This window comes from Cherax quadricarinatus, chromosome 99 (assembly GCF_038502225.1).
Source record: "Cherax quadricarinatus isolate ZL_2023a chromosome 99, ASM3850222v1, whole genome shotgun sequence".
NCBI lineage: Eukaryota > Metazoa > Arthropoda > Malacostraca > Decapoda > Parastacidae > Cherax > Cherax quadricarinatus.
Genome location: NC_091390.1, coordinates 9659359 through 9682644, shown reverse-complemented (window position 1 = coordinate 9682644; position 23286 = coordinate 9659359). Strand labels below are relative to the sequence as shown.

Sequence of the window (23286 nt, the reverse complement as noted above, 5' to 3'; positions counted from 1 at the left end):
TAGTGTACCTCGCATATAATCTTCCTGGCCTGCTAGTGTACCTCACATATAATCTTCCTGATCTGCTAGTGTACCTCACATATAATCTTCCTGGCCTGCTAGTGTACCTCGCATATAATCTTCCTGATCTGCTAGTGTACCTCGCATATAATCTTCCTGGCCTGCTAGTGTATCTCGCATATAATCTTCCTGGCCTGCTAGTGTACCTCGCATATAATCTTCCTGGCCTGCTAGTGTACCTCGCATATAATCTTCCTGATCTGCTAGTGTACCTCGCATATAATCTTCCTGGCCTGCTAGTGTACCTCACATATAATCTTCCTGGTCTGCTAGAGTACCTCACATATAATCTTCCTGGCCTGCTAGTGTACCTCGCATATAATCTTCCTGGCCTGCTAGTGTACCTCACATATAATCTTCCTGGTCTGCTAGTGTACCTCATATATAATCTTCCTGGTCTGCTAGTGTACCTCACACATAATCTTCCTGGCCTGCTAGTGTACCTCGCATATAATCTTCCTGATCTGCTAGTGTACCTCGCATATAATCTTCCTGGCCTGCTAGTGTATCTCGCATATAATCTTCCTGGCCTGCTAGTGTACCTCGCATATAATCTTCCTGGCCTGCTAGTGTACCTCGCATATAATCTTCCTGATCTGCTAGTGTACCTCATATATAATCTTCCTGGCCTGCTAGTGTACCTCACATATAATCTTTCTGGTCTGCTAGTGTACCTCACATACAATCTTCCTGGCCTGCTAGTGTACCTCACATATAATCTTCCTGGTCTGCTAGTGTACCTCACATATAATCTTCCTGGCCTGCTAGTGTACCTAACATACAATCTTCCTGGTCTGCTAGTGTACCTCACATATAATCTTCCTGGTCTGCTAGTGTACCTCACATATAGTCTTCCTGGCCTGCTAGTGTACCTCATATATAATCTTCCTGGCCTGCTAGTGTACCTAACATACAATCTTCCTGGTCTGCTAGTGTACCTCATATATAATCTTCCTGGCCTGCTAGTGTACCTCATATATAATCTTCCTGGCCTGCTAGTGTACCTCATATATAATCTTCCTGGCCTGCTAGTGTACCTCACATATAATCTTCCTGGTCTGCTAGTGTACCTCATATATAATCTTCCTGGCCTGCTAGTGTACCTCACATATAATCTAGTGATACAAGTGAATAGGAGAATACAGTGTTGTAGTAGCAACTAACCAGTAATATAATGGTACTTAGTGGATTGGAGTGACCATCATTAGTTTTTTCTTCATTCTTGAAATACCAGACTTATACAGTGAAATTCATATAACCTGTAGCTACCAGCGGTCCTAATATACACAATGAAAAGCAAATATCACTCCAGAAAAAGCGTCTTTCCTCCAATAATTCCACCAATCATCTATATTGATAATATAGCATTTGTTGTGGTGGAGACGGTAAAAAAACTAGAAAAGCTAGATACAGTGATCGATAATCCATCAGGCTGCAAATAAAGGTCTCGACTGTTCGTCATTGTAGGAGCTGCTAGCAATCACCGGCTCTTCAACACGCAAGTTATACTTTTGTATCAACCTAATCACATATTACTCGGTTAAATAATTTCCAGTAGTTCCTTCATGTGTTAGCCCAAATCACCGACCAGATATGTTTTAAATAAGTGACCCACTGATCAGATCCAACTGGTTCCGAACCCCTGACTGGTCCGAACCCTTGACCAGTTTCAAGCAGATTCGTTGGACAATAAAGCAGACTCCAAACAGACGGGGTTTTAGACGCCCTTATCAAACACAAACAATAAATATAAAACAGGAACGTACACTGGTAAGCTGGCCTATATATAAGTACAGTTAGAAATAGAAATACAAATAGCGAGATCTTCACTTTAAGGAAGTTATTAGTAGAATATTCAAGGGGTTACTAGTAGAACTATAGTAAATCATCCATTCAAATCACATTATGAAGCTCAGTGTAGTCTGCAGTCAATCAAACAAACGGGCTTCCTCATGGATTATTTGCCATTATTGTGAAAATTGGTGTCACGCCCCTTGTGCAGATATCCAAGAACTATCTACAAGCAGTATTAAATCAGGGAAGTGTTTTTGGTTATGCCCAAATGAGATCAATCTGTGGACTAAAATCACATTGGTATTAAAAGAGGATAACATCAAAGCAGCCTTTATAGAAAACCTGGAAGCATTCTATAACAGATGGGAAAATAAGAAGTCTGGGCTGGATGGTATCGCCCTTGTTGCTGGCCATGTAGTCAGAAACTCTAAGGCTGGAGGTGCTGTCCTGGGTGACAGCAATGGTGAAGCTGGAGGTGCTGTCCTGGGAGACAGTAATGGTGAGAATGGAGGTGCTGTCCAGCTAGACAGTAAATGTACGCATGAGGGAATGCATATAAATGATCTCGAGGGAGACAGGAGCTGTAGTGGAGAAACAAGTGTAGTCAAGGACAAGATAAATCCAATATTACCAACTAGTAATTCCACAGGAGATAGGAAACAAGGGGACTCCACTAGCAATAGTGAGGATATATTACCAGAAACAACTGGTGAGAGCTCCATTGTTAGTACTAGTGAGGATAGGAATGAGACAAGTAAACATGCACCAACAGGGAATACAGTCACAGAAACCCAAGGCAAACGGAAACCAAGCCTGTGCACATACTATGCACTTGGTATCTGCAGGCATGGGAAATATGGAAAAACAGATGGGACGTGCAACTATGACCACCCTAGAAAATGTCATGCCCATATGACAACAGAAAAATGCAAACTCACTTCCTGTAAGCTTTTTCACCCTGAAATGTGTCCCTCTTCAGTACAGGAAAGACTGTGTTGTAACTTAAATTGCCAGGCACACCATCCAAAGGGGACAAAAAGATACAAAACATCCAGGCCATGAGAAAACCTGGGTAGCCACAGCCACTCAAGAGGGAGAGGTTTTTTAGTGCCAGGAAAGAAAAAAACTGGCAGGAAATGGCAAAATTCGTATGCCAAATCCAGTCATTTCTGGATAGGAACCACAGTCGATGGCCTCCACTCCAAACCAACAGATACTGATACTAATGCAGGAAAAAAAGTGACCCCCCCAGTACCACTAATACCACCGGTCGGATGACATTCTTACTTGCAAATATACAGGGTCTAAAGCCACCAACGAAAAACAAAATACCTTTCATCCGTGGACTACTTGCAGAGGCAAATGCAATGTTCGCGGCTTTCACAGAGACCCACATAAAGGATCACTTGGACAACGAAATATGGATCCCAGGTTACAACCTATACAGATGCGACAGAGTGAACAGGCAAAAGGGGGGGGGGGTTGGCCTGTATATTGCAGAGTCACTTGTTTGCACAGAACTGCTTAATGCCTCAAATGATGTAGTGGAAGTTTTAGCAGAAAAGATCGAGAACCAAAACCTAGTCATTGTGGTAGTCAACAAGCCTCCAGATGCAACGTTCCAGCAATTCCAGGAACAGCTGTTAAAAATTGACCACTGTTTGGAAAATCTTCCAGCTCCTGACCCCAACATCTTGCTCCTGGAGGATTTCAACTTAAGGCACCTAAAATGGAGGAATATAGCAAATAATATTGTTGCAGTAATAACACCAGGAGGCAGCTCTGATGAAAACTCACACACACGAGCTTTTAAATCTCTGCACAAAATTCAACTTAAACCAGCAAATAATAGAGCCTACTAGACTGGAGAATACACTAGACCTCATCTTCACTAACAATGATGATCTGATACGAAGTGTTACCATATCAAAAACAATATACTCAGATCACAACATAATCGAGGTTCAGACATATATGCGCGAAGCCCAAAACTGACAAAATGAGATTAGTCACGAGAGAGCCTTCACTAAATTCAACTTCAAAAACAAGAACATAAAGTGGGACCAAGTAAATCAAGTCCTAAACGATAGAAGCTGGGAAGATAGACTAAGCAACACAGACCCCAACTTATGCCTAGAACAGATTAACTTGGTGGCACTCGATGTATGCACAAGGCTTATTCCTCTAAGAAAAAGGAGGAGTAGATGTAAAATAGAAAGAAACAGGCGCTCCCTTTACAGGCGACGGAAAAGAATAACAGAGCGGCTAAAATAGGCCAATATATCTGAAATGCGTAGGGAGTCACTGGTCAGAGAAATAGCAAACATCGAATTAAGCTAAAGGAATCTTATAGGAGTCAGGAATCGTGGGAAGAACTAAAAGCCATAAATGAAATCGAAAGAAACCCAAAGTATTTCTTTTCTTATGCCAAATCAAAGTCGAGAACAACATCCAGAACTGGGCCCCTACTTAAACAAGATGGGTCCTACACAGATGACAGCAAGGAAATGAGTGAGCTACTCAAGTCACAGTATGACTCAGTTTTTAGCAAGCCGCTAACCAGACTGAGAGTCGAAGATCAAAATGAATTTTTGTGAGAGAGCCACAGAATTTGGTTAACATAAGCCTATCTGATATTATCCTGACGCCAAATGACTTCGAACAGGCGATAAATGACATGCCCATGCACTCTGCCCCAGGGCCAGACTCATGGAACTCCGTGTTCATCAAGAACTTCAAGAAGCCCCAATCACGAGCTTTTACCATCTTATGGAGAGGGAGAATGGACACGGGGGTCGTCCCACAATTACTAAAAACAACAGACATAGCCCCACTCCACAAAGGGGGCAACAATGAACTACGGACCGATAGCACTAACATCCAATATCTTAAAAGTCTTTGAAAGGGTCCTAAGAAGAAAGATTGCCACCCATCTAGATACTCGTCAGTTACACAACTCAGAGCAACATGGGTTTAGAGCAGGTCGCTCCTGTCTGTCTCAGCTACTGAATCACTATGACAAGATCATAGATGCACTAGAAGACAAAAAGAATGCAGATGTAATATATACAGACTTTGCAAAAGCCTTCGACAAGTGTGAGCATGGTATAATAGCACACAAAATGCGTGCTAAAGGAATAACACTAATAGTTGGTAGATGGATCTATAATTTCCTCACAAACAGAACACAAAGAGTAGTAGTTAACAGAGTAAAGTCTGATGCAGCTACGGTGAAAAGCTCTGTTCTACAAGGCACAGTACTCACTCCCATCTTGTTTCTCATCCTCATATCTGACATAGACAAGGATGTCAGCCACAGCACCGTGTTTTCCTTTGCAGTTGACACCCGAATCTGCATGACAGTGTCTTCCATTGCAGACACTGCAAGGCTCCAGGCGGACATCAACCAAATTTTTCAATGGGCTGCAGAAAACAATATGAAGTTCAACGATGAGAAATTTCAATTACTCCGATGTGGTAAAGATGAGGAAATTAAAACTTCATCAGAGTACAAAACACATTCCTTCCACAAAATAGAGCGAAACACCAACGTCAAAGACCAGGGAGTGATCATGTCGGAGGATCTCACATTCAAGGACCATAACATTGTGTTAATCGCATCTGCTAGAAAAATGACAGGATGGATAATGAGAACCTTCATAACTAGGGATGCCATGACCATTATGACGCTCTTCAGGTCGAACATTAAAATGGTATAAAATACCGACAGGTTGTTAGGTAAGACACATATGCAACAGTTAGTTATCTTTATTATGAAACGTTTCGCCTACACAGTAGGCTTCTTCAGTCCAGTACAGAAAAGTTGATAGAAGCAGAAGATACTTGAAGACGATGTAATCAGTCCATCACCCTTAAAGTTTTGAGGTGGTCAGTCCCTCAGTCTGGAGAAGAGCATTGTTCCATAGTATGAAACAATATGGAGAAGAAGTGACAGGATGGAGCTTTTTATAGCGCCAAGAGGTGAGACGTAGGCCACTAGGAGAGGTAAGAACTCAGATGTTGAGAGGTCAGGTCCCTCTCAAATCCAGCCCCTCTCACTAGTGGAAGTTGTCGAAGTTGATTGCAGGTCTGTACCAAGATACCCTTGTGTTAACAAGATACCCTTGTGTTAACACAAGGGTATCTTGGTACAGACCTGCAATCAACTTCGACAACTTCCACTAGTGAGATTGGCTGGATTTGAGAGGGACCTGACCTCTCAACATCTGAGTTCTTACCTCTCCTAGTGGCCTACGTCTCACCTCTTGGCGCTATAAAAAGCTCCATCCTGTCACTTCTTCTCCATATTGTTTCATACTATGGAACAATGCTCTTCTCCAGACTGAGGGACTGACCACCTCAAAACTTTAAGGGTGATGGACTGATTACATCGTCTTCAAGTATCTTCTGCTTCTATCAACTTTTCTGTACTTGACTGAAGAAGCCTACTGTGTAGGCGAAACGTTTCGTAATAAAGATACCTAACTGTTGTATATGTGTCTTACCTAACACTCTTCAGGTCGCTTGTTCTATCTAGGCTGGAATATTGCTGCACACTAACAGCACCTTTTAAGGCAGGTGAAATTGCTGACCTAGAAAATATACAGAGAACCTTCACGGAGTGCATAACGGAGATAAAACACCTCAATTACTGGGAGCGCTTGAAGTTCCTGAACCTGTACTCCCTGGAATGCAGGCGGGAGAGATACATGATTATATACACCTGGAAAATCATAGAGTGACTAGTACCGAACTTGCACACGAAAATCACTCACAACGAAAGCAAAAGACTCGGCAGACGATGCAACATCCCCCCCAATGAAAAGCAGGGGTGTCACTAGCACATTAAAAGACAAAACAATAAGTGTCAGGGGCCCGAGACTGTTCAACTGCCTCCCAGCATACATTAGGGGGATTACCAATAGACCCCTGGCTGTCGGTACCTGACCAGCCGGGCTGTGGCTTGTACGTTGGACTGCGTGCAGCCAGCAGTAACAGCATGGTGATCAAGCTCTGATCCACCAGGAGGCCTGGTGACAGGCCGGGCCGCGGGAACGTTGACCCCCGAAACTCTGTCCAGGTAAACTCCAGGTACACCTGCAATGTAGCTCTCTTAATTTTTGACTTCCATAAGCTTCCATCATTGGTTAATATTGAGGGACACCATTTGCAAGTTCGACAGGTTACCCATACACCCGACAAAATATTGCAGGTCCATGGCTGAATGCCCAGTCTGTGGTGCCGATGACCATACAAATACAATTTGTGGTTTACCTCCCTCCTGCCTTAATTGTCATGAAGCTCACCCATCCTACTGGTCTCCATTCTCCTACTGGTCTCCAATCTGCATCTCACATGCAAGCTTCTATGTCTATATGACCTTGCACACCGGCTCATCCCCCTCACCTCTCTACTTTTTGAAGGTCCAACAAATCCCCAAAGGTTAAATCTCTTTCACTTCTAGTCTCAGTACCTGGATCTTTACCTCTTACTTGTTCTGTTGTTAGTGTAAAGGTACATCCTCCCCCATATACAGTACGTACATTCTTCTCCTGTTCCCTCCTAAGTTTTTTCCTCTCCTGTTCTTTCCCAACCTTCTTCTCCAATTACCTCTAACCTCTCATCCCCCCCCTACATTGGTAACTTCTGTCGTCGAACTGCTCTTTACTTACCCTCCTCCCCCTGTTTCCAATATCATTTCACATATTACGTCCTTGTCCTCTGAAACTCTTGAAGCAATCACAGTGTTCCAACCCTTCACAGCTTGTTCGTTTTTCCCTGCCACCACATGTGGACTTTTCTAACCTCTTCCTCCAAATTTCTTGTATCCTTCTCTTGGCAAATCATGGCTTATTTACAGTGGAATATCCGAGGCCTCAGAGGTAACCGGAGTGAGCCTCAGGTGTTGTTCTTCCAGTTTTTCCCTGTCTGTGCTTATTTACAAGAACACAAATTACGATCCGCTGTTATCCATCCAATCTCGGGCTTTGTTTTATTATATTCATCAGATCTTTTTCCCGATGGAACCTTCAACGACAGTGCACTTCTTATTTGCACCAGTATCCCATACCACCAGTTCTTTGTTCATACTTTGCTGCATTACACTGCAGCAAGCATCTAGGCGAATAAGTGGTATACAGTCTGTTCTTTGTATCTCTCCTCGGGTACTATCTATCTCAGATGTTGCATTTCTGGTTTCTTCCTTACTGCCACCACTTTTGTTACTCGGCGATTTTAATGCTCACCATTTCCTCTGGGGGGAGGAGTTCTCATAGTGACTTTCGTGGCATTCAGTTAGAGGCTCTTCTCACTTCTCTCCCTCTCCATATTTTAAATATAGGTGCTCCCACCCATTTTGATTCTCCTACTTGATCTCTCCCTTGCATCGATGTCTCAGTTTGCTCTTCCTCAACTGTACTAGACTTTACCTGGTTTATACTCCCAGACTTACATGATAGTGATCATTATCCAATCCTTTTTACTTCTCATTCGTATTCTCCACCCCTTCGTCACCCATGCTGGCAATTTGACCGAGTGCATTGGGACCAGTTATTGTGTCAAACTGCTTTTAGTGATGTTCCTTCTTCATCCTCTGTTGATGAGCTGTTACACCTATTCTCGACCTCAGTCTTAACCGTGGCTTCAAATTCTATACTTCACACCTCAGGCAGGTATTCTCGGTTATTGCCATCTTTTTTGATCTTGAGAAGGCATACGAGACAAATTGGAGATATAACATCTTGACCCAAACTCATTCCTTAGGCCTCTGAGGCAATCTGTCGTTTTTCTCTATGACCTTCTTATCTGAGAGACATTTACATGTTTGGGTTAATAATATGTTTTCCCAGGACTTTGTCCAAGCTGAAGGTGTCCCGCAAGGATGTGTCCTGAGCACCACACTTTTTCTTTTTGCTATAAATTATCTGACATTTATTCTGCCATCTAATATTTAGTCTTCACTCTATGTTGATGACCTTGCTATGGCTTGTACAGGTACTGACTGTCGCTTCATTGCAGTTTGTCTCCAGCATGGAGTCAATCTTGTTTCCAATTGGGCCACTGCTCATAGGTTTAAATTGTCTAGTACTAAGACACACCAAATTACTTTCACTAGTTGTCTCATCGTCCCAGAAAATTCATTGTACCTGCATGGGTTGCGTATCCCAGAACGTGATACTGTCAGGTTTCTCAACCTTCTGTTTGACCATCGGTTATCCTGGAAACCTCACATTACCTCCTTGAAGGCAACTTGTCGTAGCCGGCTGAACCTCCTTAAAATCTTCACTCATCTTTCATGGGGGTTGATTGTAGAACTCTTCTTTGACCGCATTCTGCCCTAATTTCATTGAAACTAGATTATGGCAAATAGATGTAGCCAGCCGTCTCTCCTGCAACTCTTTCTAGGATGGAATACTTGCAGAAGCAAATATTCCATCCTTGACCGATTGGCATGATGCTCATTGCCTATGCTATTTTGTTTGCTCTCATGACCTCCACAATCCTCCCACATATAAGATGATAACGGATGTAAATAGAAGTTCCTTATACGTTCGTCTCCCTTGTTTACTCCGTCCCCAGTGCCAAGTGCAAAAGCCCAAATACCTACTGTTCCTTCGCGCTCTCTTTTTCTCAATCACTTCCCATCTCATTCTCATGTCATTGCAGTGTACACCGAGAGTTCCAGGTCTTCTGATGGTGCCGAATTTGCAGCAGTGTTTCTGAACAGCATTGTACAAGGGCATTTATTAGCCTCAGCTAGCATTTTTACAGTTGTATTGTATGAAATTCTCATAGCACTTACCTGTATTGCATCTATGCCTGTGTTACCAATTGTGGTAATTTCAGACTCCCTTAGCGCTTTACAGTCTATATGAAGATTTGATTCACCTCATCCGCTGGTTATATTTATCCAACTTTGGTTACGCCGTATCTCTAGCGTGCACAAAGATATTGTTTTTTGCTTGGTCCTCCGTCATGCTGACGAACAGGTCAATGAACAGACAGACACTGCTGCGCGGTCAGCAGTACATGACCTTCCAGTTTCATATAGAGGTCTTCCATTCACAGACAATGTTGCGGTGATTTCTACCCACCGCAACCGTTGGTAACAACACTGGTCAGATGTGCTACAAAACAAGTATAGGTTTCTGGCCATCTTCTTGCCATCACTGTCGAAGTCGGGAGACTAAACTCTCCCATCTTTGCATTGGCCACACTCGTCTTACTCACGGGTATCTCATGGCGAGGTGCCCTGTTCCACTCTGTGTGAATTGTCAGGTTCCAGTTTCTGGTAGCCATATTCTGTTGGAGTGTCTACTCTATCAACGAGCACACAGAATTTACCTCCGACGTCGTCACTGCTGTAATGCACTTACTTTATCTTCCCTCCTTGCTGATGGACCCTCCTTTAACCCAGACTCTCTCAATGACTTTTTGATAGCAACTGATTTACTGTACAAACTTTGATGCTGCTGCCTCTAGCACTACTCACATCCCTTTCTACCTCTCCCTCTTGCTAACCAATACCCTATACCCTTCCCTGCCCTGCTGTGCTGAATGACCCTGGCAGGTTTAGCACATCATTTTTTATTATAATAAAAATCAATACATCTTTAGTAAGTTCTCACTTAGATTATGAAGTTCACTTCTGGTCTTCATACAATATAATGGAGATAAATGCATTTGATGACATACAAAGAAGAATTATAAAATTAATCCATTGAAAGACATGACTGAGGCATAAAAGTGAAAAATGGGAAAAAATAAAGGAGAAATCGGATACTTTGGATATCCTGTCAAGACAGAACTTGAAAAATGTATTTAATTTATATAAGTTTAGATTCAGATAGAATGATGAAAACTATCGGCTTAGTAATAAAGTTGTGAGTGAGTCGAACAATCTGCCAAATAGTTGCTGAAGCTTAAAGCTTGAGTAGTTTAAAAAGTAAGCTAGACAAATACATGAATGAAGACACTTGGCTGAGTGGGACTTACACATTAGGGGTAAGTAAGGTTATTGAAGTTAAAATGTTGGGTAGCTTTGATGTAGGATTGCTCAAATACGGTAAGTTGGAATGATTGAATTTGAAAAGAAACTGTAAAATAAGAGTCAGTAGGCCATCTCCAACCAAGGCAGGGTGACCAAAAAAGAAAGAAACACTTTCACCATCATTCATGCAAATCATCATCTTTGCAGAGGTGTGCATAAATCCTATGGTGTTATTGACAAGCTGGGGAAAAAGACACTTTTATACAGCCACGAGTGGCTTAATCGCAACCTGAGACGTAACATTTCCTTTAATAAATGACGTGTACTGTACACAAGTGTTCTTTTACATGGTAAGCTACTGCAGTGTTCCTCCAGTCTTATGTTCTTAGGGTCTCTTACCTGAATATTTTTTACAATGTGCTCTGTTTCTTCTGGCTTTGGAATAACAATAATTCCATGTTGAACCAAGTGGCGTAGAAGAACTTGTGCAGCACTCTTATTGTGGCTCTTGGCAATTTTCATCACTACTGGCTCCTCCAGAAGAGATGGATGTTCACTGCTTCTGTAAGACAATTTACATGAAATTTAAAAAAAGCAAGAAGTATATTTTATACCTTAAAAATTGACAAAAAGAACATCACAGTGAATTCCGATATGCTTCATCTAATTAAATAACTCACTATATTTCATTGTATTAATTATTAAGTGTGAAAGACTACAATACAATAACAATTTTAAAAGACATAAATACACACTGTACCTACTCCAGTTTTAGGTAGGGAGCACCTAGAGGTGAGTAAGCACAAACAGGGATTCCAAACTTCTGAGATACACCTCTCAGTTTTTTCTGCATGTGATATGCATGAACTTCCACTTGTAAGACAGCTGGTTGAATCCGTGCCACTGATGCAATTGAAAAAAATCTCAATCAGAAAAATTAGAAGATATCAATTGTGTAAAAGAGTTATTAGGTTTATGTTGTTAAATCAGTAAAGCATGATAACTGAATATTAGAAGTAAAACATTTTTCATAGCATCAACTGTTTGCTAACAAGGTAGGGGATACCCAGGAAACCCATTCATTGTTACTCAGTCCATATCATTTATGTCAGACGTGTGTAGATATCACAATTTAAATGACTCAGTTTTCATGTTCCTCATCTCCAGAATGGAATGATGCTTAGGATAAAGAAAAAAGATGGAAATGTGGAAACGACGAAGACCCAGGAGACTTCTGTGGAAACTTCCAACCCATTCTCTTTGCTGCCTGATGAATGTGAGTCGACTACTTGGAAAGACACGATGAACTACATCATGGAAGGTCAGAACATTGTGCTTGTTGGGGACAGATTAAGTACATGGAAAGGGCTTTCTGCTTGGTGGACAGTAGTAAGAACAGAGGGATTGCTTTCTAGGGGCCCGGATGAAGGATAGTGTTAGCCGTCTTGACAACATCACGAATGGTAATACGATAAATCCCATTATCTGCCTCGTGCTTGAGGCAATGATGTCAGCAAGTATGGGAGTGAAGATTTAGGTATAACAAATACAGTGGACCCCGCCTTACGAACACACCGCGTTACGTTAAATCTGCCATACGAAGCATTTGAACGCAAAAATTTTGCCTCGCCTCATGATAAAAAACTCGCCTCACGTGATTCTTCCAGGATGCGTCCCACGCGTGGCCTCAGCTGCCCCGTGCATGCCAGTGTTTACAAGAAAGCCAGTGCGGTCGCATCTAAGCATACATTCGGTACATTTCATATTATCAGTGTTTTTAGTGCTTGTAGCTGCAAAATAAATCACCATGGGCCCCAAGAAAGCTTCTAGTGCCAACCCTGTGGTAAAAAGGGTGAAAATTACTATGGAAAGGAAAAAAGAGATAATAGCTAAGTAAGAAAGTGGAGTGTGTGTCTCAGAGCTGGCCAGGTTGTATACCAAACCCCAATCAACCATCGCTACTATATTGACCAACAAAGCAGCAATCAAGGAAGCTCTTCTTGCAAAAGGTGCAAGTTTGTTTTCGAAACAGAGATCGCAAGTGTTAGAAGATGTTGAGAGACTGTCATTGGTGTGAATAAATGAAAAACAGATAGCAGGAGATACCATCTCTCAAGCAATCATATGCGAAAAGGCTAGGAAGTTGCATGACGATTTAATTAGAAAAATGCCTGCAACTAGTGGTGATGCGAGTGAATTTAAGGCCAGGAAGGTTGATTTGAGAGATTTAAGAATCGTAGTGGCATACATAGTGTGATAAGGCATGGTGAGGATACCAGTTCGGACCTAAATCCGGCTGAAAAATATGTGAAGGAATTCAAAGAGTAAATAGACAGTGAAAAATTGAAACCTGAACAAGTGTTTAATTGCTGCGAAACAGGCCTGTTTTGGAAGAAAATGCCAAGAAGGACCTACATTACTCAGGAGAAAAAGGCACTCCCAGGACATAAGCCTATGAAAGACAGGCTTACTCTTCTGATGTGTACTAATGCTAGTGGTGATTGCAAAGTGAAGCCTTTATTGGTGTATCACTCTGAAACTCCCAGAGTGTTCAGGCAAAACAATGTCCTCAAAGCTAATTTGTGTGTGCTGTGGAGGGCAAACAGTAAGGCATGGGTCACTTTTTCTATGACTGGTTACACCATGTATTTGCCCCAACTGTGAAAAATTACCTAATGGAAAAAAATTAGACCTTAAGTGCCTTCTAGTATTAGACAATGTTCCTTGTCATCCTTCAGACTTGGCAGAGGGACTTTCTGGGGATATGAGCTTCATTAAGGCCAAGTTTTTGCCCCCTAATACCACTCCTCTTTTGCAGCCCATGGACCCGCAGGTCATTTCAAACTTCAAAAAACTCTATACAAAAGCTATGTTTCAAAAGTTCTTTGAAGTGACCTCAGACACTCGATTGACTCAAAGAGAGTTTTGGAAAGATCACTTTAGTATCCTCAGCTGTGTAAACCTTATAGGTAAGGCTTGGGAGAGAGTGACTAAGAGGACCTTGAACTCTGCTTGGAAGAAACTGTGGCCAGAATGTGTAAAAGAAAGGGATTTTGAAGGATATGAGGCTAACCCTGAGAAGCGTATGCCAGTTGTGGAATCAATTGTGGCATTGGGGAAGTCCTTGGGGTTCGAGGTTAGTGGGGAGAATGAGGAAGAGTTGGTGGAGGAGGGCAATGAAGAACTAACCACTGAGAAGCTGCAAGATCATCTTCAACAGCAAGAGGCCAGACCTGAGGAAACTGCTTCAGATGAGGGGAGAGAGAAATTGAGGAAGTTGCCTACTTCAAAGATTAAGGAAAAGTGTGCAAAGTTGGTTGAACTGCAAACCTTTGCAGATGAAAATCACCCTGACACAGCTACTGCAAGCCGTGTTGGCAACCTGTACAATGACAATGTTATGGCCCATTTTAGGAAAGTCTTAAAGGAACGAGAAATACAGAGCTCTATGGACAGATTTGTTGTGCGACAAAGGTCCAGTGACTTTCAAGCTGGTCCTAGTGGCATTAAATGAAGAATGGAAGTAACCCCGGAAAAGAATTTGCTACCTCAAGTCCTAATGGAAGGGGATATCCCTTCTAAACAACAACAACTTCCACACTCTCCTTTCCTCCCATCCCATCGATCATCACAAGATCTTCAATAAAGGTGTCATGTATTATATTCTTAGTAGAGTAGTAATTGTGCATGTCTTCTTCAGTTTGTGTTTATTAAAATTAACATTTCATGTGGTAAAAAAAATTTGTTTTTCATACTTTGGGGTGTTAGGAACGGATTAATTTGATTTCTATTATATCTTATGGGGAAAATTAATTAGCCTTACGATAATTTCGGCTTACGATGAGCTCTCAGGAATGGATCAATATCGTAAGGCGGAGGTCCACTGCATAGGACAGTAATAAATATAGTTAGGAGGAAAGGAGGGTGAACTGTTATTTGTGGCATTTTGCCTAGAGGGAATGATGAAAGTGAATAGCTGTCCAGAGCAATTGGTATTAATTGTGGCAAGATACTGTAAGAATAATGCAGTACCATTCTTCGACAACTGGAACCACTTCTAAGGCAGAAATGACATGTATGCCAGGAATGGCATTAATATATAAGGCTATTGTAAGTGATCCGTCTAGTTCAGTGGAGGGTGTTGTTGGGCTTTAAATTATGAATTGTTAGAGGCAGAGGTTTTGGAAGGAAACAAATGATTGTAGAAATATTGTTTACGGCTTTCATATCCTAAATTTTAGGAATAACAATCATCACCTAATATTGGGCAGATGATACCAAATTGTGGAAAAGCAGAAATAACAGGGAAAAGTGCAGAAGAAAACAGTCTTAACATAATTTATAATAATAGTCAAAGGTCCAAGAAAAAATTATCATATTATGTTAGGTAGTTTGTGTTGAAAACAGTGATGTTATTGAAATAACTGAAACACAGTATAATTTGAAGATTCGGGATATTATTGCCTAGTATCACATTCAGAAGTTTATTATGTTCCATACTGATAGAAATAACGAGATAGTGGGTGGAGTAGCGATGAGTACCTGAGATAATATAAATTGTTGCATAAAAATTGATGGATGAGACACAGAATTTGTTTGGGTAGAATATCTAGGACAAGAAAAAATTATTTTAGGTGTTATGTAGCGACCACCCTAACATAAATGGTGACAAAGGAAGACTTATTTCAAACGAAATTGGTAGGGCTTCTAGAAACTGCAAGCCCTACCAGTCTAATTTGACCGAAAATTTAGTCCAATGACTTCCTTGAAGCAGTTTGATATAGAACCTACCAGAGGAAATAATCTGCTAGACCTGGTTTTGTCAAATTAGTAAATTCTGGTTAATAATTCAGTGATGACTGATGAGCTTCGCGCAAGTAATCACTAATATATTAACTTTAACATTACATGAGAATATGAGAATAAGAATAATAAGGTAAAAATCCCCTATTCTGTTTTTGCCAATTATAATGGTTAGGGAAAACTTGTCTAATTTTGAATGGGGATATCTGTCTAATTATTATGTTGAATATGATGCTTACAATAACGAAAGGATCTGGGAATATATATAAGAACGATCCCAAATGGGTGACAAGCAGATAAGGCATCTATTTGGAGGCAAAAATAGGAATTAATAGGTGCATCCAATAAGGAAAAGTTAAAAGAGGTAAAGCAGGGAATTAGAAAGACTGAATGTAACTATGACATTAAAGTAGCTAGAGAATCAAAAACACATCTTGAAGAGTTCTCCCATGTGTACAAGATAAAGATCAAGGAAAAACATAGTAGCAATAACAACTAGGTCTGGACAGTTTACTGACAATGAGCAGGTTAATGTTTACATATTAGGCTGTCATGCCAAGGCATGGAGGGACGTGAGGCGGGTTAGCTGTGGAATTTTCAAGGAATAACTCCTGATCAAAGAGGATGACCAGGTCAAGACTGATCAGGACTCAGCATGAATACTTTGGGAAGATTCTAGTATAGCGAGAAAACGTCTCATAGCAGTGCTTCAACGTAAGTAGTGGAAGTGTTGTGAAGCTTTGTGAAGATTGATGAGTAGCGGTAGTGGGGAAGAAGGCCAAGGTGGGTAATGCAGGACAAAGCCTACACAGTATGTGGGTTCCAGCCAAGATTATCGTATATACAAACCTCGAAAGGCCGTCATGAACACATCTACCTCAAGCATCATGCACCATGCTTCCAGTTAACATAGAAATGAATGTGTCGATGCTTGGAATGTTTAGAGGCATATGTTGAATAAAGTAATATGATGTTGAGAGTAACGAGGGAGGGAGCAATAGTGCCTTCCCTCCCACGCCACGGGAGAGGGGGAAGAGGCAGGGTATGTAGGTGAAGGTGAGGGAACACACTGGATTTAAACAGTGCACATACCCATATCTTTCATGATGTGCATCGGAAACAAATAATGTTGTGTTATTGTAAGCAAGACAGTGAGAACAATATACAGTGTGCAATCCGTATGTAAGTACAGTGACTGCCCCCCAACCACTATCCCATGCCTTCCCCTACCCAGCTCCCTGGGCATTCCCCTACCCAGCTCCTAGGGCATAACCCTACCCAGCTCCCTGGGCCTTCCCCTACCCAGCTCCGTGGGCCTCACCCTACCCAGCACCCTGGGCCTCACCCTACCCAGCTCCCTGGGCCTCACCCTACCCAGCACCCTGGGCCTCACCCTACCCAGCACCCTGGGCCTCACCCTACCCAGCACCCTGGGCCTCACCCTACCCAGCACCCTGGGCCTCACCCTACCCAGCACCCTGGGCCTTACCCTACCCAGCACCCTGGGCCTCACCCTACCCAGCTCCCTGGGCCTCACCCTACCCAGCACCCTGGGCCTCACCCTACCCAGCACCCTGGGCCTCACCCTACCCAGCACCCTGGGCCTCACCCTACCCAGCACCCTGGGCCTCACCCTACCCAGCACCCTGGGCCTCACCCTACCCAGCACCCTGGGCCTCACCCTACCCAACTCCCTGGGCCTCACCCTACCCAGCACCCTGGACATCACCCTACCCAGCTCCCTGGGCGAATTAAGTTGAATACATGTGCGGCGGCTGGAGAACGGGCTAGACTCTCCTTTCCGAAACTGATTAAACAACTTTCAGATGGAAGACCATCAACTGAAGCATTAGCTCTGCCTCGAACAGCGGTAAACCAACCTAGGTTGTCTGGGTTACCATTGAACAATGGCATAGCATCATACAGATCATGACTGAAATTACGCAGGCTAGAAGTCTGAGTGTGTCTATTATTTGATACAGGATTACTCGAATTGTGAACTGATGCATTACTGGTTGTACTAGCAGCAATTGTTGAGGCATCGCTTGAGAAGACTTGAGACATGTTTGCAAAATGTAAAATAAGACTTTAGAGAAACTAAAGAAAATGTAACCAAGGAACACATGACACAGTGAACTTAAATGGGAAGAAAATGCTTAACTATTCTGCATAAGTAATTAAAAATTGACAGGCCACACAGTAAGCAAAGAAACTCACAGGAGAAAATACTCAACTGAACAAGCAACACTTTGAAAATCAAGAGTACTTGTACTTAACTCAAATCTGATTTGCTCAACTTTACTTTAAGCTGGATGAATGGCACAGTGAGTTGTCTTTACTCTCAATGTAATAGGGAAATACAAGAATAAAATAATAAAATGGACTCAATAAAGCTTGTGCAAAATAAAACAAACTGGGAAACAGTTCACTGAAATAAAATAAAATGGCACACAAAGAATAAAATATTATGCACAGAACAGAGCATAATAAACTGCACTGAAATCAACTGTAGCAATATTGCAAATAACAATTGCTAATCAAAAAGTACTGCACAACACTGCATAAAATCTCTGCAAGAAAATTTTTTAATGACAACACAAGAATTATTGCAAAATGAGCCAATGTGCAATAATAAAAAATATTACACACACAAGAAAAGAAATATATCAAGGAATGAACTTTAAAAGAAGAACTTAAAAATTGAACGAAAAGTGAATTTGTCCAATGAAACATGAAAAATAATAGGTGCTAAAACACAGGACAAAAAAAGTTTGAAAACTTACAGTGATGCAGAACACAAAACATCAACATAAACACAATACTAGAATTTTCTTGCAATGAAACTTGATGTGTGAAAAACTTTGATCAAAATAATCTCTTGCTTGCACAAAACAATGGCACTATTGTGGGTGGAAATAAGACAAATTAGACACTGGCTACATGAAAAGAATATGAACACAAGAATGTTCAACACTCAGAGAACAAAACAAGAATACACAGATGCTGGGGAAAAAAATGTAACAGACAACACTTGAGTTGTGATGCAGAATACAACTAAATAAATTACTGAATTAGTACACTGGATTACTGAGAACACAAGGTGATTCTCAAGTGTAAACACAAGTTCTATACTGCTTATATGTTGCACACACAACATAGGAAAAACACTAGGTACTTACTTCAAGTGTATAAAGAAGAAACACAACACAACAGACATAAGATAATGCACGAAAATTAACACTGAATTAAGAAGATAACAAAAATTGTTGCAAATAGTATATAATAAACACTGAGTCTGATCAAGAGTCACTGAATGTCGCTAAGAAAAATCACTGGAACACAAAAGAAATGTCTCAACACTCTCAAATGTCTCTATGAAAAATATTATCACTGTAGTGACGTGGTGAAGAATGAGGTGGCAGGTTGGAGGATGGTATTGGAGGCTATCGTCTCGTGGGTGGCTATTGTCCTCATGTGATCGTAGAATTGCGCTTACATCGACGATAGACACACACAGGAGGCTTTTCAACGATGGCACGAAACACACTCTAGCTCTTGACCCCCTATGTGGTCCTTAAAATATGGTGCTGTAACCCCTCGTAGTGAACCAAAACACAGTGGTAGTGGTTGGGTGAGTGGGTGAGTGGGTGAGTGGCTGAGTGAGGCGTTTGAGGCCGCGTGGTGAGTGAGTGGGCTGATCAGGGCTAAGACCGAGACTGTGTGGTGAGACACACGTGGTCAGTGGGCCTATGAGATGAACAGCATAAGCCTCACTGAAAACAACCACACTGACGCGAAGATATTCTAAGCTGGCTGGCTTAAAATACACCCACGAAATACCACAACACCACAGGGATGAAAAAGAGCACTCAGAATGGCTTGGAGCTTGAATCACAAGCGATGAAGACTATACCCACGTGGCTTGCTTGAGTAGTGGGGTAAGACACCTGGGTTAGTTGCTTGCTGGCATATCTTAACCCTTCACATAGAATAGCTTGATAACTTCTCATGATGAGCACAGCGCAGGTGGAAAGCTGGCTTGGCAGGCAAAAAAAAAAAGAAAAACTGGGTGGAGTAGGCTGGCTGGACAGGACTCCTTCACTACAGACTGGTTTCTGGCTTATTTTGCAAACTCGGGTCGGGAGTGATGCAAATAAGCATATAAAAACTAATACAAAGAGACTGACCATTGAATATTGTAGAGGCTGGTAGACACTTGTGGGCGTATTTGATTGAGATAGCTGGCTGGGAGGTAGGCCTACTGGGGACACGAAATGGCCGTCTTGCTGGTCGAAAGAAATCTCTATACATCGGCGTAATTATAAATTTTACGCCCACACCGCTGTCACCAAATTGTCATTGGGGTTCTTAAAAGGAGAAATCGAGGGTTGAAGATAGACACACTTCTTGGATGGTAATGCTATATTGTCAGACTGTGGTAATGGGAGATGGAGCTCAGCCTTGACATGTTCTAGCCTGGATGTCTATGCGCCTACTGAGACCGAGGTAGCTCGCCTCACACTCAAGCTGTATCCCGTGACGTCATACAGTCACAGGACTAAGGGGTCTTCTATATAAAGCACATGGATGATACTATAATGCTCAGCTAATCTATACAACACATGTAAGGGGATTCAGCAAATATGCTGACACCAACACTTACTGCTGTACTGACTGTTCACTTCTCCCAACACTTACTGCTGTATTGACTGTTCACTTCTCCCAACACTTACTGCTGTACTGACTGTTCACTTCTCCCAACACTTACTGCTGTACTGACTGTTCACTTCTCCCAACACTTACTGCTGTACTGACTGTTCACTTCTCCCAACACTTACTGCTGTACTGACTGTTCACTTCTCCCAACACTTACTGCTGTACTGACTGTTCACTTCTCCCAACACTTACTGCTGCACTGACTGTTCACTTCTCCCAACACTTACTGCTGTACTGACTGTTCACTTCTCCCAACACTTACTGCTGTACTGACTGTTCACTTCTCCCAACACTTACTGCTGTACAGATTGTTCACTTCTCCCAACACTTACTGCTGTACTGAGTGACTGTTCACTTCTCCCAACACTTACTGCTGTACTGAGTGACTGTTCACACTTCTCCCAACACTTACTGCTGTACTGACTGATTGTTCACTTCTCCCAACACTTACTGCTGTACTGAGTGACTGTTCACACTTCTCCCAACACTTACTGCTGTACTGATTGTTCACTTCTCCCAACACTTACTGCTGTACTGACTGATTGTTCACTTCTCCCAACACTTTCTGTTGTAATGACTGACTGTTCACTTCTCCCAACACTTACTGCTGTACTGACAGATTGTTCACTTCTCCCAACACTTACTGCTCTACTGAGTGACTGTTCACACTTCTCCCAACACTTACTGCTGTACTGACTGATTGTTCACCTCTCCTAACACTTACTGCTGTACTGAGTGACTGTTCACTTCTCCCAACACTTACTGCTCTATTGACTGACTGTTCACTTCTCCCAACACTTACTGCTGTACTGACTGATTGTTCACTTCTGCCAACACTTACTGCTGTACTGACTGACTGTTCACTTCTCCCAACACTTACTGCTGTACTGAGTGACTGTTCACACTTCTCCCAACACTTACTGCTGTACTGAGTGACTGTTCACACTTCTCCCAACACTTACTGCTGTACTGACTGACTCTTCAGTTCTCCCAACACTTACTGCTGTACTGAGTGACTGTTCACTTCTCCCAACACTTACTGCTGTACTGACTGACTGTTCACTTCTCCCAGCACTTACTGCTGTACTGACTGATTGTTCACTTCTCCAAGCACTTACTGCTGTACTGACTGACTGTTCACTTCTCCCAGCACTTACTGCTGTACTGACTGACTGTTCACTTCTTCCAACACTTACTGCTGTACTGACTGACTGTTCACACTTCTCCCAACACTTACTGCTGTACTGACTGACTGTTCACTTCTCCCAGCACTTACTGCTGTACTGACTGACTGTTCACTTCTTCCAACACTTACTGCTGTACTGACTGACTGTTCACACTTCTCCCAACACTTACTGCTGTACTGACTGACTGTTCACTTCTCCCAACACTTACTGCTATACTGAGTGACTGTTCACTTCTCCCAACACTTACTGCTATACTGAGTGACTGTTCACTTCTCCCAACACTTACTGCTATACTGAGTGACTGTTCACTTCTCCCAACACTTACTGCTGTACTGACTGACTGTTCACTTCTCCCAACACTTACTGCTATACTGAGTGACTGTTCACTTTTCCCAACACTTACTGCTGTACTGACTGACTGTTCACTTCTCCCAACACTTACTGCTGTACTGACTGACTGTTCACTTCTCCCAACACTTACTGCTGTACTGACTGTTCACTTCTCCCAACACTTACTGCTGTACTGACTGACTGTTCACTTCTCCCAACACTTACTGCTGTACTGACTGACTGTTCACTTCTCCCAACACTTACTGCTGTACTGACTGTTCACTTCTCCCAACACTTACTGCTGTACTGACTGACTGTTCACTTCTCCCAACACTTACCTTTAACAATTCTCTCAATTTGCTGACTGTTGAAGTTGGAAATTCCAATTGCTTTAGCTTTTCCAGCATCAACCTGTCAATAAATAATTAAAAAAAATAAATAAAAGAATAAATTATTGAAATTTTCTTGAAAACTTCAAGGAACACTTTGAAAATAAGAAAAGAAATATAATTTTTTGCCTGACATGAGAACATTGTTCAAAAATAGTTTGAGAGCTTCACAGTTTTACTGGGGATGTTGCAAGTGATATAAATCATCCAGATATTAATAAGGTTCTTGTTTCTTTTATTTTCCTACATGTTCTCTATATTAATAATTATAAGTTTCTCGACTCTGAACTTTCGCTAATTTGGAGCTTATTTCCTGATGGTTGTTAATTTGCTTTGTAATAACATATTACATCCCCTAACACCTCTTCTTCTGTCAACATTTTGCTTGATTTGTTCTTAATTTACTTTTCTTCAGTAATTCCCTTTCTTCAGATATTAAACTTGTAAGATATAAAATTTCATTAATACAATATGAAGCACTCTGGTACCTACGCTGTCCTTCCTTTGTTACAACGATTATTTTTATTATATACCGGGTACTTTATTTTCTGTAGCTCTTCCTCTCTACAATATACTGATGAAATTATCCACTTCGTTTCTAGTTATGAAAATGACAAAAGAATTCAATAAACTGCTGATCACTATGATAATCTCTGTCATATTTTCCAATTTCAGTTATGGATCTGAGGGTAATAGACTTGGACAAGAACTTGACCTGTTTATTTGATACGAGTGATAACTGGGAGTGATAATCTGTGGATAAGTTGTGCATCATAGGTCCACCTAAAGTGGGTACAGTGTGGCATGCTAAGAGCACATTACAATTATTTATTCGGTGTGGACTAAACAAGAATGTCATTCTGGCCAGGAACCAGACGCTGAGAGCGTAACAAACAGGTCCCCTTTTTATGCTAGCACCTTGTTCAACCCGGTCAGTCAGAAGCCCACCGAAGTTATGTAACGATGTTGAAGACTCGTGGAATAAAATTGGAAAATTTACCTCTAGTCTGGACGATCA

The 23286-nt window shown here is 41.8% G+C and overlaps 1 protein-coding gene across 1 annotated transcript in view; it reads right to left on the bottom strand.

The window, feature by feature from the left end:
* LOC128704758 (aldo-keto reductase family 1 member A1) overlaps window positions 1-23286 on the bottom strand; it is a 106213-nt gene that overhangs the window by 12045 nt on the left and 70882 nt on the right. The window contains exons 5-7 of the mRNA XM_070079516.1: window positions 22218-22290; window positions 11608-11746; window positions 11243-11405 (exon numbers count right to left, since the gene is read on the bottom strand). Of these exons, the coding sequence (XP_069935617.1) occupies window positions 11243-11405; window positions 11608-11746; window positions 22218-22290 (375 nt within the window). The remainder of the gene's footprint in view (window positions 1-11242; window positions 11406-11607; window positions 11747-22217; window positions 22291-23286) is intronic.